General features: G+C 37.2%; 1 protein-coding gene, 1 non-coding gene and 1 pseudogene across 3 annotated transcripts; 2 read left to right on the top strand and 1 right to left on the bottom strand.

Moving 5' to 3' along the window:
- Positions 1-2,880: 2,880 nt before the first annotated feature.
- Positions 2,881-4,033, top strand: LOC105965358 (mitochondrial uncoupling protein 5 pseudogene; annotated as a pseudogene). Its single transcript, XR_001173441.2, has one exon. The product of XR_001173441.2 is annotated as a mitochondrial uncoupling protein 5 pseudogene (transcript).
- Positions 4,034-6,420: 2,387 nt separating this feature from the next.
- On the bottom strand, positions 6,421-6,502 carry TRNAS-GCU (transfer RNA serine (anticodon GCU)). Its single transcript has one exon. It is a non-coding gene; the product is annotated as a tRNA-Ser (tRNA).
- A 2,651-nt stretch (positions 6,503-9,153) lies between these two features.
- LOC105965144 (ubiquitin carboxyl-terminal hydrolase 17) lies at positions 9,154-16,180 on the top strand. The gene is made up of 11 exons (XM_012989664.2): positions 9,154-9,960; positions 11,333-12,257; positions 12,375-12,463; positions 13,431-13,516; positions 13,613-13,757; positions 13,834-13,948; positions 14,087-14,244; positions 14,733-14,817; positions 14,897-15,109; positions 15,226-15,287; positions 15,376-16,180. The coding sequence occupies exons 1-11, from the start codon at positions 9,683-9,685 to the stop codon at positions 15,758-15,760; spliced, it is 2,541 nt and encodes an 846-aa protein (XP_012845118.2). The 5' UTR covers positions 9,154-9,682; the 3' UTR covers positions 15,761-16,180.
- Positions 16,181-17,227: the final 1,047 nt, after the last annotated feature.

Below are 17,227 nucleotides of genomic sequence, written 5' to 3'. Positions count from 1 at the left end.
AACCCATCATCGAACCGCCCCCTTCGAAGAGAAGCTCGCCGCCGGTCACCACGCCCCTTGAGGCAGAGGGCTCCTCCAAGGGAGAGAGCGGTGCATAGCCGTCGAGAGAGAAGTGTTTCTTCTCGGCCGGGTGTGGCACGCCACGAATCACGATACAACAGGAATAGCGAGCGCTCCTATCGCCATAGAGACTCTATTGGAAATAAATTTGGAAGTAGATATTCCCAATCTGAAAAGAAAATGAGTCGTGATGGCATTGATGACCGTAACTCAAGGAGACCTCGACGAAAAGCTTCGAGGCCAACGACCGCTCGCTTTGAAACATTCCCCGCTCGAATAAGCCCATTTGTTCCTGCCATTATGGAAGAAGTCTTACCCCTCGGATTTAGGATCCCCAATCTACCCCAATTTGACGGGACCGGAGATCCCCAAGAACATTTAAATAACTTTTACGCCAAGCTTGACCTCTACGGCCTCAGTAACGCAGCTTACTTCAAGATTTTTCAGACTACGCTGACTGATCAGGCACAAGTTTGGTTCAACGGCTTGCCCGGAGGGTCCTTAGACAATCTGGACCAACTAGCGACACATTTCCTTAACCACGACTCAATGAATAAGAAATATGCCAAAACTGGATCGTATCTCTTCAAGGTCATACAACGAGACGGAGAGCCACTCAGAGATTACATACAACGATTTGTCAAAGCAGTACATGAAGTGCGCCACGTTACTCACAAGATGTTAGCCGGCATACTACAACAAAATTTGAAGCATGTTTGTTTTCGAGAGTCCATCACGGGCCGACCCCCTAAGACCCTGGAGGAGCTCTTGAACCGCGCTGGGAAGTACATACGGATTGAGGAGATCACGGAGATGAGAGTACCCCTTAAATGAAAGCGCGAGGTGGAAAGCCACAACTGTAATAGAGAAGAAGAGAGACATCCCATCGAAAATCGCACCTTCGGGAAGTTCTCACCTCAAGGATAAACTTCTTGACATTATGATCATCGCTGAGCAGAAGGGTATTCTTCAACCACCGAAAAGGATGAATGAGAATCCAGAACGACAAAAGTCGGATAACTACTGTGAAAACCACAGAGATCGGGGTCACACTACTGAGGAGTGCTTTCAACTTAAGCAATCACTCGAAAGACTTCTCCAAGATGGGCACTTGAGCGAATTCCTAGAACAATCGCAATCCTGAAGAAATACTTTACTTAATATTTATTATTGCCTCACGCGGGCTCCATGTAATTTCTTTTCAGCAATAAGTCGGGGGCATATCGTCCCTCGCAATATTTCCAATCAGGTAATAAGTCGCTAGCATACCGCACCGCTCAATATTTCCAATTATGTAATAAATCGGCGGCACACTACCAGCCGCAAGATTATTAATAAACTATTTTAGCCCGTGGGATACCGCCGCCATAATTTCTACATCAACAAAAGTAGCTAAATGGGAAGATATCAAGGATCACAAAGGGTCTGGCCAACTCGAACCTTGGTTTCTCGCTCCCAGAGCTCCAAAAAATAGAGCAACTAAAGCTCAAGGAAGTCTGATCTGCCATAAAAGTTCGTATAAAACACTTAGGCAAACGGACTTCCCACATAAAAAACTTGAGGGTCTGATCAACCGCCAAGTACAGAAATACGGACTCCCCACTAGGCAATAAAGCCAAGGGGTACCGTTTCACCTAGAAAGATAAAGCATAGCTCATTCTTCACAAAAATACGGACTTCCCACTAGGCGTTAAAGCCAAGGGATACCGTCCTACCAAAAAAGATAGAGTAAAAGCTTATTCTTTACGAGAGTCGAGCCTCCTACTAGGCGATATAGCCAAAGGGATACCGTCTCACCGAAAAAGATGAAGCATAACTCATTCTTTTCAAAAATGGACTTCCCATTAGGCGTTAAAGCCAACGGATACCGTCCTACCTAAAAAGATAAAGTAAAGCTCATTCTTTACGAGAGCCGAACCTCTCAATAGGCAATATAGCCAAGGGATACCGTCTCACCGGAAAAGATAAAGCAAAACTCATTCTTTAGGAAATGCGCGAGTCCGATTAAGCACTAAAGCCAAGGGATATCACCTATTAAGGAAGATAAATTAAGTTCTCGTTCTTGAAGAAAAACAGACTCCCAATTCACGAAGTCTCGAAGCATTTTCGAAAACAAATTAGCCATTGGCAATTTTTTCCGAAAAAGATAAAATGCAATTTCGGTATTTTCTCCTAACAGAAAAAAAGGGGGAGATACGTATTCAAGCGACCATTTCTTATTTACTCCCAGGCAGGTCCACGAGGCCGTGGCCCAACCTGGGAGTGGGGGGCTTAATGATGTGCCTAATTCTTAATTGGATTTTTGGCCTAAAAGGCCAAATCAATCCAATTAATAATAAAAGCCCAATTATCACATCTACTAAAATTCAATAGGATTTTAGTTATAACATATTGTCCCACATCGGATTTCTACAAGAAGTCTCCATATTCCATCACCTATAAATATGTGATTTAACTCATATAATAAGGTAAGCACTAGTTAGGCAATTAACTAATATTATTTGCTTATATTGTGATAGTTTTCTGACTTGAGCGTCGGAGGACCATTCGACTACCTCAGACGCGTGGCAAGGACTCTCGGCATTCCCGATATTTGGCTTGAAGATTCCCGGACTTAGAAGACCTGTGGGCTTCAAGACCATTGGGCTGACCCATCATTTTTGGAGCAGCATCAAAACCAAATTAAAAATATCCAAAAAGTCAACATATAAATTTAATTAAACAATTTGGAATAGTTCCAAGTCAATAAAATAAGCCGCGTCCATTTCCGCTGTTAATTAATAATTAGCTTCCACCCTTTTTCCTTGTTCTTCACCCACCCTCTCTCTCTATATATACACATACCTCCACCACTCATAATCATCTACTAACTATTAATTTCTTCATTCTTTCTTTCATTTTTTTCTTCTCCGGCAGACATAAATAATTCTATTTATATAGTACTGCATTATGGGTTTAAAAGGATTTGCAGAAGGAGGAATCGCTTCCATTGTTGCCGGCTGCAGCACCCACCCTCTCGATCTCATCAAGGTTCGTATGCAGCTTCATGGCGAGTCCTCCGCCGCCGCCGCCCCTGTTCAGCCGGCGGCGCTCCGCCCTGCTCTCGCCTTCCAAACCACCGCCACCGCCCACAATTTCCCAACTCCTCCTCCACGAGTGGGTCCCGTCTCCGTCGGACTCCGGATCATACAACAAGACGGCGCCGGAGCTCTATTCTCCGGCATATCCGCCACCGTACTCCGGCAGACACTCTACTCCACCACAAGAATGGGTCTCTACGAGGTCCTCAAGACAAAGTGGACCGACCCGGAAACCAAAACCATGCCACTCACGAGTAAAATCGGCGCCGGACTAGTCGCCGGAGGGATCGGCGCCGCCGTGGGGAACCCAGCCGACGTGGCGATGGTGCGGATGCAGGCCGACGGGCGTCTCCCGGCACCCCAGAGGCGGAACTACAAGAGCGTGGTGGACGCGATCGCGCAGATGAGCAGGAGCGAGGGGATTGGTAGCCTGTGGCGCGGCTCATCCCTTACGGTGAACCGCGCAATGCTGGTCACCGCATCACAGCTGGCGTCGTACGACCAGTTCAAGGAGTTGATTCTCGAGAAGCGTCTGATGAACGACGGCCTCGGGACACACGTCACCGCCAGCTTCGGCGCCGGGTTCGTGGCGTCGGTGGCGTCGAATCCGGTGGACGTGATAAAGACGAGGGTGATGAACATGAGGGTTGAGGAGGGGGCGGCGCCGCCGTACAAGGGGGCGGTGGACTGTGCGATGAAGACTATTAGGGCGGAGGGGCCGATGGCTCTATATAAAGGATTCATTCCGACCATATCTAGACAGGGTCCTTTCACCGTCGTTCTGTTTGTCACTCTTGAACAAGTCAGAAAATTGTTCAAGGATTTGTGAAGAATGATGATGATGACGTAATACAGATGGATTTAAGAGGCTATATTTTTTATTTATGACGTCATTGTTTTGGTATTATATATAGTAAAATATTAATGAATGAATCATATACGTAATTAGTAATTATTATTTGAAGTGGCAAAATAGGCAAAGTAAGGATCCACGTCACCTAGATTATGCTTATTTTGCTAGCATACTCACAAATATTTGTAATTTTGACATCTGCCCTCCTAGACTATCATAATTTGGAAGGGTAAATTACAAACACCCCTGAGGTATGGTCAATTTACAAAAAAACCCTCTTGTTTGGATAATTACATCTACGGCTGCAGCTATATGCAATACTAATTCCACTTGTGCAAGACCAAATTAAAGAATGATTCCAAAAGATTCTATTTTATTAAGATGAAATGACAAATATACCCATAAATTAAATTGACTTTTTTTTCTCATGCAAGACCAAGAGGAAAAAAAAAAAAAAACATATGTGAATTACAAAAACAAACAGCTCCCCCTCCTCAAACCCAACCTACGCCCACCTTCTTCGCCGTCAAAGTTCCGCCGCCCAAGCTCCACCACCGATCGCTGCCGTCGCCAGTCCTGCCGCTCACAATCATGAAACTGGTAAAACCTTACAAAAAAAGAGGAAAAACAAATTAAATTTGAAACTGGTAAAAATCGACACCAAGGTGTCGAAAAACTATGCTACAAATCGACACTTAAGCGTCGAATTTTATAGGCAGAAATCGACATTGACATGTCGAATTTATAGCACAAATTCGACATTGCCAAATGTCGAATTTGATACCTCAAAATCGACATCTAAATGTCGATTTTTACCCATAAAATTCGACATGTACATGTCGAATTCGTTTGCGCGGGATTTTTTTTTGGAAAAACGATATTCTAGCTAAAAAACCCATAAATGCATACTTTCTTGGGCTCTTCCACCGAAAAATCTTCTATTTTGATGTCTTCTAACTCCATACTTGCCATCTTTGTAAGATTTGTGTAGTTTTGATTATTTTGAATGTTTAGGTTTTGTAGGTTTATGGAGGAGGAAGGAGAAATGTCATGTGGTTTTTGGAAGATGGAGAAGATGAGAGTTGGTCTTGTGGTTTTGTTGTGATAGGGTTTTTTGTGTTTTTGAATTTTTGGTCTTGCACATTTGAAATTTTCTATTTTTTTAATAAGTAAGGGTATTATAGTATTTATACATTGAAAATTTTAATTTGGTCTTGCACAAGTGGTTTTAGTCTTGCATATAGCCGCAGCCTTACATCTACCCCCTCAACTATGATTTTTACTTACACCTCCACCCTTATGTTGTCAAATTCAACATAATCATCTAGATTTCGTGGAATGTGCTCTAGTTTGTACACGTTTTATGTAAAAATACAGTTTCTTATGCACCCCAATCTGATATATATATATATAAGCCAAAAAACACATATTATGATCATCTTGCTTCAAAATGTAGAGTTCGAATGGGATAAAACGGGTAAAGAAGTGATAATATGCCATATAATCTCGAAGATTCCACTAAATTCGAGGAGTTGAGGGGGTGGTTGTAATTATCCAAACAAGAGGGGGGTTTTCGTAATTTAACCATACCTCAGAGAGTGGTTGTAATTTACTCGAATTTGGAATTAATACCCTTCTTCATCTATTTTTTTTCATGAACATACCACATTCTTTTATTGTGCAAGATAGACATTTGGTGTTAATTTAAAAAAAAAAATTAGGGTATTCGTCATTCAATAAATAAAATCATAAATCATAAATTTGGAAATTCTAATAAAAGTTTTTTAATGTATCATAAATTTTCTAATAAAAATCGATGAAAATTTCATAGGTGAGATTATGTATGAGTCGAGAGACCCGGCTTGGGTAGTTGCATTAATCATTTACTGAAAATTATTTATCGAAGGAATTCACGACCTTGACAACTTATATATAACCAAGTGGTTTTTTATATCCGACATATTTAAATAAGTGGATAATAGATACGAGAGCTCAAGGAGTAGATGTCAGTTCATTTAGGATATCTTAATGATGGTTGTTTGATATCTATATATGAGGTAATTTGAAGTAATTAACTTACCGGAACTCAATAATATAATTTTTACATCTACACATGAGTGCAATAATTTATTTCGCACTTTGCATCCTCGAATTACATGCCATTAGAAGTATTTTAAATTTCTAAAAAAATAAAATAAAGAGAAATTTATCCATCTTAAAATCCCACAAATAGGTTATTTTTTAGCTAAAAGGTGAATGGGGTGCAAAGTGCCAAAAAAGTGTACTTGGAGGATGAATTCTGCCAAATTTTCAATTTAAGGGTATAAAGTGCGAATGACATGTAATTGGAGGGTGCAAAGTGTCAATTACCCAATTGAAAACAAGCAAATGATTGGAGGCAATTTTTAGCCTAAAAAAAGTATGAATCGTCGCCTGAGAGATTCGAACTCTCGCGGGGAAACCCCATGTACTTAGCAGGCACACGCCTTAACCACTCGGCCAAAGCGACTGATTGGTAATAGCTTTATGTTAAAGGTATTTATCTACTTTGTGTTTTTTTCGTAAATGATTAGAGTTGTAATAACTTCTAAATGCTTAACTAGTTATTCTAAATCATTAAGTAGTAAAATGATAATTTTTAGACCAGAAATTTTTTAGTATTTAATTCAAATTCTTGAAAGAACTTTTTACTCCCCGAAGAAAGCTTTAAATACTAGACCAATTATTCATTCTATATTTTGTCCAAATTATTAAAAAGGAAACCGAAACCGAAACCGAAACCGAATCATTTTCCTGAATTCTGAGCCAACTTAAATTATAAAAGAAATCCAATATCGAAAATATGCCACAGTTTCAATCATATAATTTTCAATAACTTAAAATATGTTTGGGCCTTGGCCCCATTCTATGTGAAAGCTTGAACTGATTATAAAGTTGAATAATATCACATAGTAAAAAAAAAAAAAAAAAACAAATTAATCTATTATATTCAGAAACAAAAAACTACAAATTAGATCCATGGCGGTGTATATGATATATATTATAAGTGCATGTATCATATTTTTAAAACCATAGTTCCCAACGTTTTTATGTTGGTAATAGTATAAGTAAAACGAGCTAGCTAGGTCATTTTATTTAGACGCGACGGGATGAATCTTACGGGTTTGTTTTCATAGGTGTAAAGAGTATTTAAAAAAATAATAATTCCAATTTGTTTTCGAATGTATTTTATATTTGTGTGCTTTCAGTCTAAATCTATTTTAGTAATTATTTTCTAAGCTGTAAGAGAGATACTCCTATGCTACATCAGATGAAGGTTACATCATTTATCGTTGATCTGGACACATCAATATGGATGTATGTGTATATGTGTGCTTATAAACGGTAAAAATATACTTTGTGCATTTCAGCCGATGTAGCATATTATAAACCGTAAAATCAAATCGAACGCTCAATTAAGTGTTTATGGACTGGTAAATTACTAAATTGGATTTATAATAAAAAAAAAAAGAATTTGAAGAAGACCCTTCACCCTCCAAATTAGCCAATTGTAATTTGGATATTTATTGTTATTTAAAAATAAAAATAAAGACTATACCATTATTATAAATAAGAATGTAGAAATTTGATTCAAGACTTTTCTTTTGCCCTTATTTAGAACCACTATATTTAGCAATAGATATTTTTAAAGTCTACACTTATGAAATTTGTAATTTCTCTTGCATGAAAATCCGGTTATTGAGATGCTACTTAGGATTATATATTAAGTGATTTTTAGCCATTGATATAATTAAATAGCCAGTCAATAAAAACATACATACACATAAATGTGTGTGATTATATGCAGACGAACGATTAATAATTATTCCGTAGTAATCAGAAAATCCCCCACACTATACGCTATTATGATTGTAGAAAGTTAAACCGTCAAATCGTGTACAATTCATAAACATGCGTGTGGGCCAAAAAGGTAATTGATAGTGGAATTATTTTGATACTCTAAAAAGATTGGAAATCAATTCTCTATAGTTTTATGTTTTTGTACTCTTTTGTAAAAGATATATTCTTTTGGATTCAATTTACAAATTCTGCAAACAAAAATTATTATTATTATTATTTTTGAAAATACAATATGCTCTGAATATTAGTTATTGAATTTGATTAACTCAATTGAGATATTAGATTTAATAATGAATAAATGATCATTTTGATTTTTGATTATGGATGTTGGATAGTGTTGTAACACTTTTTGTATTTATTAAAGATTAACTAATACCATTTCATTTTTTCAATGTACAACAAAAAAAGTACCTCATAATTCTCACATAATTATAAAATTTAAAAAAAAAATTATGTGGAGAAGTTCACATTTCACAATCATTATGATAACGAAGAGCGACTTAGATGCTCCAAAAAAGAAAAAAAAGAAAACGAAGAACGACTTATGTATGTAAATGTATTGAGTCAACTCGATAAAAAATTGTAGCTAAAGTTTTTCAAAGTCCAGTTTTCTGACGAGTTCGATCTTGAGTTTTCTTAGTTGTTCATGAGCTAACGAGTCGGCTAGCAAGTTTTTGTTTATTATTGATATAAATAAAATATGTAATAATATAAAATATAATAAATACATATAAAAAATATAATAATAAAAAGAGTAATATTACTAAAATAAATAATAAGGAAAATATGTAAACAAAACGAGCTTGAGATAGGCTAAAATATATGTATGTGAATTTGTATGGATTTATGATATAAATTATAAAATCATCATATATTTCATTGGGTGTAGCATTTTCACCCAAAAATATATATTGAATAAATTGAACACAATACGCATGGGTTCACCTAAAACTTAGGGTGAAAATTAGACGGATTAAATTAATGAAAAAAAAATCAATTCTTTTGGAATGAAAAAACTAATCCAAATTTCGTTAAGAAAATCGAAAACAAAAATATCGAAATTTAAAAATTGAAATGAAAAAGCTTGTTCCTAAATAGTAGCTTTTCCGATGGGAATCGGAATTCCAAATTTTTATTTTTTTTAGTCACTTATAATATATAACTCATAATAATATATATATTACACGGTAAATTTTTTAAAGAAAAAATGGAATTCTTGAAATATTTTGAAAATTGAAATTAGATGGAAAGTACAAAATTAATATGTATTCCAATTATGTTCCAAAAAAATTCGAGAAAATCGAAAATAAAAACTATTGCAATTCGGTTGAAAAATATTGGTTCGAAATCAGAAATATTATAATCGGAATCGACTGAATTCAAAAAATTCCGTTCCGATTTCCGGAACGAAACCAAAAAAAGGATATAACCGGAAAAAGGTTGGAAATGGAAAAAAGAAAAGCAATAAATAAGGTAGAAATTCGCACCCAACCAAACAGGTTCTAAACTCTATCTGTACGTCACTTTATTTTATTCTTTCCAGTTTTTTCACTCTCTCACTCACCAAAATTCCCTTTCTTCTTACCTTCCGAATTATACCCCCATTTTCCTCCGCCACTCGCCGCCGCCGCCGCCGCGCCGGATTATCTACGGCCGCCATATCTGGCACCAACCGTCGCTGCGAATCTAAACCTCTATGTATTGCAAAAAAATCCGGTTCCTAGGGTTTATATTCAGCTCCGTTTTAATCCTCGCCGCCGGTTAATTCGATTGAATCAACAGAAAACCAATGCTAGTGATTGTCGGGATATTACTGATTTTCGGACTCGTGGTTCGTCACAAGTGGAGGAATGGGGCTGCTAAGAAGGAGGAGATTCTGAGGCTGGTGGCTGTGGCATCGGAAGAAGAGGCGAACGTTGCTAAGCTTCAAGCTATTGAGGAGTACAACAATTCGCCGCCGCCGCCGCCGCCTCATCTACAGCCGCAGCTCGAGAAACAGTATTATTGCGCTGTTTGTCATTGCCCCACCACTACTAGGTGCTCTCGGTGTAAAGCTGTTAGATACTGGTGAGTGTTGTCATTCATTCCTATGCGATTTTTCGAAATTGGTACTCTTTGAATAGTGATTTTCTTGTTGATTTTTTTGAAATTTTAAATTTGATGCTCTAGCTCTCTCTTTTGGTAATTTTGAATTTGGAATTTAAATTTAGGAGTGATTTGGTTTCTGATTTGTAATTTAGGGCCGATGAACAGTAGGTCATTTTTATCGATTGTATTAAATTCAAAATTTTGATTTGAATTAGAGACAACTGATAAGGTTAGGATATGCTTATCTAGGAAGAATGCTGTAAAATACGAACAATGGGTGATTGAAGATCAGAAATATTAGAATAGAATTAGAGCGAGTGGGTAGGAATTTTAACAAGAACAAGTGGGCAGGAAGGATAATTAGATGCAGCACGAAATGGGCAACATGTACTGTGAAATTGTCAATTATTGTCCGTTTTGTGGATAAGAAGAAAAAAAGAAACGGTGATGGTTTTGTCTCGGCAGTTGGCAGAATATCGCATTAGATTCTAGAAGTCCACTGGGCTCAAATGGGAGGACAAAATATCCCATGATCTCTTTTAGGAGATGGGGTGGGTTTAGGCTGAATATCCAGCTTCGGCAGATAAGTGATGGTGATAAGATTAGGTCATGCTAGATGTGAGGTCTATAAGTTTATGGCATGAGTTGACATAAAACAATTGAAGTGTGAAAGCTACCTGTTGTGTTTGATAGAAAGCAAAATTGTCAAGACTTCATCTTTGTTTTAAAATAAACAAAGATTAAAAAAGTTTGTATGAAATTTGGAGTTCTTGCTTTGATAGGGTTCTGTTTACTAGCGAAGGCTTTCTCCAGAAAGTTTAGCTGTGTTTTTCCTTTAGTTAATATTAGATGGCGGGACAGATATTTTTTTTTTAAATTGGGCATAACTCATGTATTTTCACAGTTATTGGATGTAAAAGGTCTGAGGTCAAGTGGTTTAAGAGTGAATTTGGTAGATGCATGAACGATGTATAATGTTTATGTTTGAGAAAATGGATCAAGCATTTTAAAGTTTCAAATATTAAAGGATGCCAAGATGCACTTTAAAATGGAAAAAAAAAAAGCAATCTTTATTTTATATGAACTTTGTCAAATTGGCTAGAAATTACGAATTTTTGTTTTGATTGGTGATTCATTTCCTACTGTATCATTTGTATGAAACTTGCGAGTCTTGAGTGCATGAGGGATCTACTTGTAGTCAGTGCTGACTGATAGTAGATATGAAAGATAGCTCACAAGATCTTGTTGGTTAATCTAAGTCGTCAAATTATTTCTTTGTTAAGAATGTGAATTTTACCTCTAATTTTATTGCTCCCCCTGTAATTTACATTTTTCTTTTGTTGCTTTCTAGTTCTGGTAAGTGCCAAATTATTCATTGGAGACATGGTCACAAGGATGACTGTCAGCCAGCGATTTCATTGCATACTAGCAAGGAAGGTGAATTTACTTTTGAGACAGCTTCAGAAAACCAGTTTGCTATGCATTTGAATGATGAAGCTAAACTTTATTCTGATCCCAGTCAAGAACTTGATGACTCTGGATCTTCAAGTAGCTCGGCGTCTTGCTTCTTTTCTTCAACTGAACGAAGTGAAACATCATTTGATTCTTCTACCGGTGAGGCTGTTGAGTTAGAAACTCCTATCAGCCCAGATAAAGCATCTTCCATTGATATTAATTCTCAAATGTCAAGAACCTCTTCGGAATTTGATGATGCAGATGTACCAAGTCCATCCCGTCATGTTTATTCTGTAGATAAAAGAAAAGGACAAGAATTGCCTTTGTTGGAAGAGTTTGTACAGGGGGCAGTTGAGTTGAGGACTTCTCAACCCTCTACTTCTGCAAGGTCATCTTCAGCAGCAGATGGGAAAAATCGAGTACATATGTCTACTAGTAAAGCGACAAAATCTGTATCTTTTAGGCCTTCAGATAATCATCAAATGCCAAATGTAGAACTGAGTTCAGTATGCTCAAAGTCTTTGAAGATGGCTTCTTCACATGAATACTGGGAAAATGAATCAAAATTTCGCAACAGTAAGGAAACAAGATCTATGACAACAAATAAGAGTTCAGGAAATTGTCAGAAGCTGCCTATAAAAACCGTCAGTTCTCATGCTATTTCTTCAGAGATTGAAGATGCAAGTAATTTGACACAATCTACGAGCAAAGGTCTGAAAACATCAGTAAGGAAATTTGTACAAAATTTTAGAGCACCAAAGCCGTCGAAGTCCTGCACATTTGATATGGTGAAGGATTCTGGTGGAAACTATAATCAGAAGGTTAGTTTTCAGTGTGTTTTTCTTTCATGTCAAAACTTTCTGTTTTAGCATTCAAATGTTTTGTTCAAGACATGTCATTCATCATGTTATTCATCGGTCTTGTGTTCTTCTTAATAGGTCATATTTCCCCTGAAGCTTTTCATGCAATTGTATTCCTGTGACGATGTGGAACTGCATCCATTTGGCCTTGTGAACTGCGGAAACAGGTGAGTCAGATGTTTTATTCCAATTAATCTATGTTACATCACTCTGTTTTGGTATGCTGTCCTCATTGAGCTCTTAGGTGAACTTTTTATATCACATGTGTTGGTGTGTATGTGGGCACACGCAGGGGCGGCCCAGGACACTTTGAAGGGGGTAGGGGCTGCGGCGGATATATATATGTATATAAGAAATTTAAAAATAAGTAAATATTTATAGATTTTATTTAAAACAGTAGTAGTTTTAACTATGATATTTTATATTGTGAAGATAATATGAAAAAATATATAAATTTACATAAGGATATGGAGAAAAATAAAAAAAATTGAAAGGGCCAAAACTCATGTTTACAAAACATCTGGGGGTCAACACAAATTTATCATAAATATATATAAAAATTACCTAATTGTTTTTTTTAATCTTGGGGGTGGGGTGGTGGAGTGGGGGCGCCCATACTGCCTTAGTGTAGGTCCGTCCACGGGCACACGAATCTCTGCTCACGGAAATTGGTTGTTTGATCTAGTTATTTTCGTGTTCTATAGTTTTTGCTTCTTTTTCATAGTTATGGGGTTTCAAAACATCAAACTATAGCTTTTCTGCTTTCTATTTCTGGAGTATGACACCTTACATTCATGTAGCAGTTTAGCGTGTACTATGGGTTCTACCTGTAATGGATGTTGGTTTCTTTTACTGTAAAGAGTTTGCTAGAAGTCAGACGACCCTTTATGTATTAATTTCCCCTTTCATTTATTATATTTAATGAAGATTTTTCTAGAGCTAGAGAAAACAGGTAACTATATTAGGGCAGAAATGGACGAAAATGGTCATTTCCTTTTGTATTCAGAAATATTGTTTCATGCTACAAGAGATTGCAGCTTCTATTTAAGTCTACATCTTTCCAACTGTATACGTGCCATGTTATTCTTTATTTTCTTCATGCATATAGTGCAACTTATTTTATTCTTCTTGCAGCTGTTACGCAAATGCTGTGCTGCAGTGTCTGACTTTTACTCGGCCGATTACTTCTTATCTTCTTCAAGGATTGCATTCAAAAACATGCAAGTACCACTTTATGATTCACTGCTGGACGTCAAATTTGTGCTGATCTTTTATAGTCCTGTTTTTTTGTGACTCCTTTCGTAACAATGATTCAGGTCGGAAAAGGGATTGGTGCTTTATATGCAAGTTTGAACACTTAATTCAGAAGGGACAGGAAACAAGATCTCCTTTATCTCCTGTTGGATTACTGTCTCTAATCCAGCCGATTGGAAGAGAAGAAGATGCACATGAGTTTTTAAGGCAAGTTCGGTTTTGGTTTGCTAAATTTGTATTTGATTTTGATATGCTGACAAGGATCATATCTATGTTATATCAGAAATGTGGTAGACAAAATGCAATCTATATGTCTCGAGGAAGCTGGTGCTTCTGGTATACTGGCAGAAGACTCAACCCTTATGGGTCTGACATTTGGCGGTTATCTTCGATCCAAGGTCTGTCTTCATGTTGATATATCTTCGACCCCTGTTGTCTTCCTGTCAGTTTTTAATGTTTATGTTAGAAGTTAATATGGTTTCTAATAGTACATGTTACCACAGTTTTTGCTGATTACTGTTGAATTGGCTTCCCAGGTTAAGTGCATGAAGTGTTTAGGGAGATCTGAGCGATGTGACCAAATAATGGATCTTAGTGTTGAGATAGAAGGGAATATATATACACTTGAAGAGGCTCTTGTGCAATTTACGACATCTGAAACACTTGGAGGGGATGACAAATATAAGTGCAGCAGGTTTTTCCAGTTTCTCTCATGCTAGTAGTTAAACGTTTCTTGAAGATTCTTGCAAGTTTAGGTTGCTTTATCTTCATCGTACAGATAATATGTATTGTTACTTGTTATTTATTGGGTTTGCAAATCGTAAATTAAGTTCATAGGACAATGCTGTGTGTGTCTCATAAGTCTGTTGGAATGTTCTTTTTGGAAATATTATAGAGAAGTCGGAACCATTGAGAACGCATAATTGTATTTATCTCACCATTCTTATGGATCTTGCAGAAGCAGATCAAGATTGGAAACTTGAAAAAAATAATCTCTTTTTTGTTTCTCTCTGTTGAAATTATTGAATTTGAAGGGAAGTTGTGAAAAATAAAAGTGAAATGTTGGCTGAGGATGCAGAACTTAGCAATCAATGCCTAAAAATTCAAATGCATGAAAGCAGATTGATCTATTTGTTTGTGATTTCAATGTAGTTTGATGCGACCGATGTATTTTCTTGGCAGATGCAAGTCTTATGAGAAAGCCAAGAAGAAATTAACGGTACTCGAGGCACCGAACATTCTTCCAATTGTTCTGAAGCGATTTCGGGTAATTCATCTTTATTTAGCAGCGCATTTAATTTGTACGCTCATTACATCTTTATCTAACTCTGCACTTCTATTTGCAGTCAGGCAATTTAGAGAAGCTGAACAAGCTAGTTCAGTTTCCCGAGGTTCTGAACCTCTCTCCTTATATGAGTGGGACGAACGATAAATACCCTGTATACCATCTTTATGCTGTGGTCGTTCACTTGGGTGTAATGGGTGCTGCTTACAGTGGTCACTACGTAAGTTATGTCAAAGATTTGCAGGGAGATTGGTTTAGAATTGACGACAGCAGGGTATGTTATCACACTGTCGTGCAAATTTCGTAACTTTTTTTTTATGGTTTCAGTTATTTATATGATTTATCTTTTCTCAATTATTAAGCATTTTTTTCGAGCCTTTCATCATGCAGGTTAGCCATGTGAACCTGCAAACAGTCTTATCTTCAGAAGCATACATTCTCTTCTACGCAAGGTAAATCTAATTGGCCATAAATCGTTTCTAAAAACATCTATTTTCTTCCTAAAGATTAAAATTAAAAAAAAAATGTAAATCGTTATAGGCATACTCCGCGGGGCTCATCCTCTGTTAGGAACAGCACTACGTATTCCGATGGGAAAACCAAGCGAAGCATGGAAGCAATTTCTTCCAGCAACAACACCAAGAAGAAAAATCCAAAATCAAAACCGAGCTCTTTTAATCGAAAAACCGAGCCCACATTACCTCATCAAAGGCCCGATTGGATGTCTCCAAATGATTTTACGGGCAACCATGTGACAGATCCTGAGCGTTGGTTGCATAGAAATCCAACGGTGGATTCATCGAGCGACAGTTCTTCGATTTTCAGTGTATCTGATGCTGGCTCGTATAGTACAGATAGCACCAAAGACTCTAGTGCTGATGATATATCGGGCTATATATTCGGGCCTAGCTGGTACCACCCGTAACGGGCTTTTGTTGGGCTTGAATATATCTTTCACCGGAAACTGCTGATATCATCATCGGAAAATGAATCGATCTTATGAAGCTCCAGGAGAAGGTACATTATTATTCCCATGTATACTAAGACTGCAAAAAAAAGGGTAGGAAATTAAATTAGTCAACTCTAATATATAGTTTGTAGGAGTAGATGAAATTACAGCGCATTTTACTAACCCGGCTTTTTTCGGAAAATAATCACGTTCGCCCTAAAAATAGGGGGACGGTTGGAGTTGAGCAAGCTCAAACATTTTTTTGTTCTTTTTGGCGTTTGAGTTTGTCGGTAAGTTTTACTAGGTTGTAAATTATCGGGCCCAATTTGTATTTTAAGCAGATGGTGATTATTTGCCAATTAATCTATCTATAAAAAAGCTTTATTTAAAGTTGAATGAAACTTGTATGGCTTTTTTCGAAAAATAAATTGCAGTTGAGAATATGTATTCAGATTTATATGACAGTTGTAGCAAGTATAAAATAGTCGGTAACTTGCCTACATTTCGATATGATTTCTGTCGTAAAAATGTAGAAACGGAGTGGAGTTTACACGTGTGTGTGTGTATATATATATGTATGTATATACACGTGTATATATAACAATGAAAGATTATGAACATAATTCATTTCAACACCAATAAGAATTTAAAAGATAACTCAAGGCTGGAACAAATGTAAACCAACAGAGAAAAAAAATTATAAAAGTAAATTTCCTGATGAAATAATTGGACATATTATCTCAAGGATTAGTTGGAGGGTGGTGGTGAGAGGAAAGGGAAAGAAGGAATTGTCGTCGGAATCGAAGGCATTCCGGGCATTGGCGGCAATGCTACGTTTGGGTTGGTGGGCATGGTGGTTGGCAGTGGCGGCAGCATGGTGGTGGGCAGGTTTGGCATGGCGGGCAGTGGCGACAGTGTGGTGGCGGGCATATTTGGCATGGAGGGCAGATTCGGCACGGCGGGCAGTGGCGGCAGCGTGGTGGTGGTGGGCAGATTTGGCATGGCGGGCAGTGGTGGCAGAGTGGCCTGGGGCAGCGGTGGGATTGTTGGCAATGCCGGTTGAGAAGTTTGCAGTAGGCTGCGGGCCGCCCGATTTGCATCTATGTTTGACAGTGAAATCGCCATAATCAAACATAACACTAAGTGAGAGTTGAAGGTTGCCATTGATGGATATATATATTTCTTGAACTAAAAATATTTTAAATTTAATTATTGTGTTGTGATGTAGAACTTGACATTTGATTATCCCATATTTATAGATTGAAACTTTATAAAAAGTCTTTTGAGTTTCATTAGGTTTAGTTTAAGTTGGTAGGAAGATGAACTTATTAGGTTAACTTCATATGATGAATTAGTATTTTTATACCAACTCTTAAGAAAGTTGTGGTCATATTTAATATTGAGGTTCATATATGTGGATGTGTTATAAAATCGAACATATCG

Source organism: Erythranthe guttata, chromosome 8, assembly GCF_056151865.1.
Source record: "Erythranthe guttata isolate IM_541 chromosome 8, IM_541, whole genome shotgun sequence".
NCBI lineage: Eukaryota > Viridiplantae > Streptophyta > Magnoliopsida > Lamiales > Phrymaceae > Erythranthe > Erythranthe guttata.
This window is presented reverse-complemented; position numbering and strand designations above follow the sequence as displayed.

Bases quoted from the DNA above. Each gene is read 5' to 3' on its own strand.
- LOC105965144 (XM_012989664.2), top strand. From the start codon at position 9,683: ATGCTAGTGATTGTCGGGATATTACTGATTTTCGGACTCGTGGTTCGT. The intron at 12,258-12,374 runs GTTAGTTTTCAG...TCTTCTTAATAG, and splicing joins GTGGAAACTATAATCAGAAG to GTCATATTTCCCCTGAAGCT. The intron at 14,818-14,896 runs GTAATTCATCTT...TTCTATTTGCAG, and splicing joins TTGTTCTGAAGCGATTTCGG to TCAGGCAATTTAGAGAAGCT.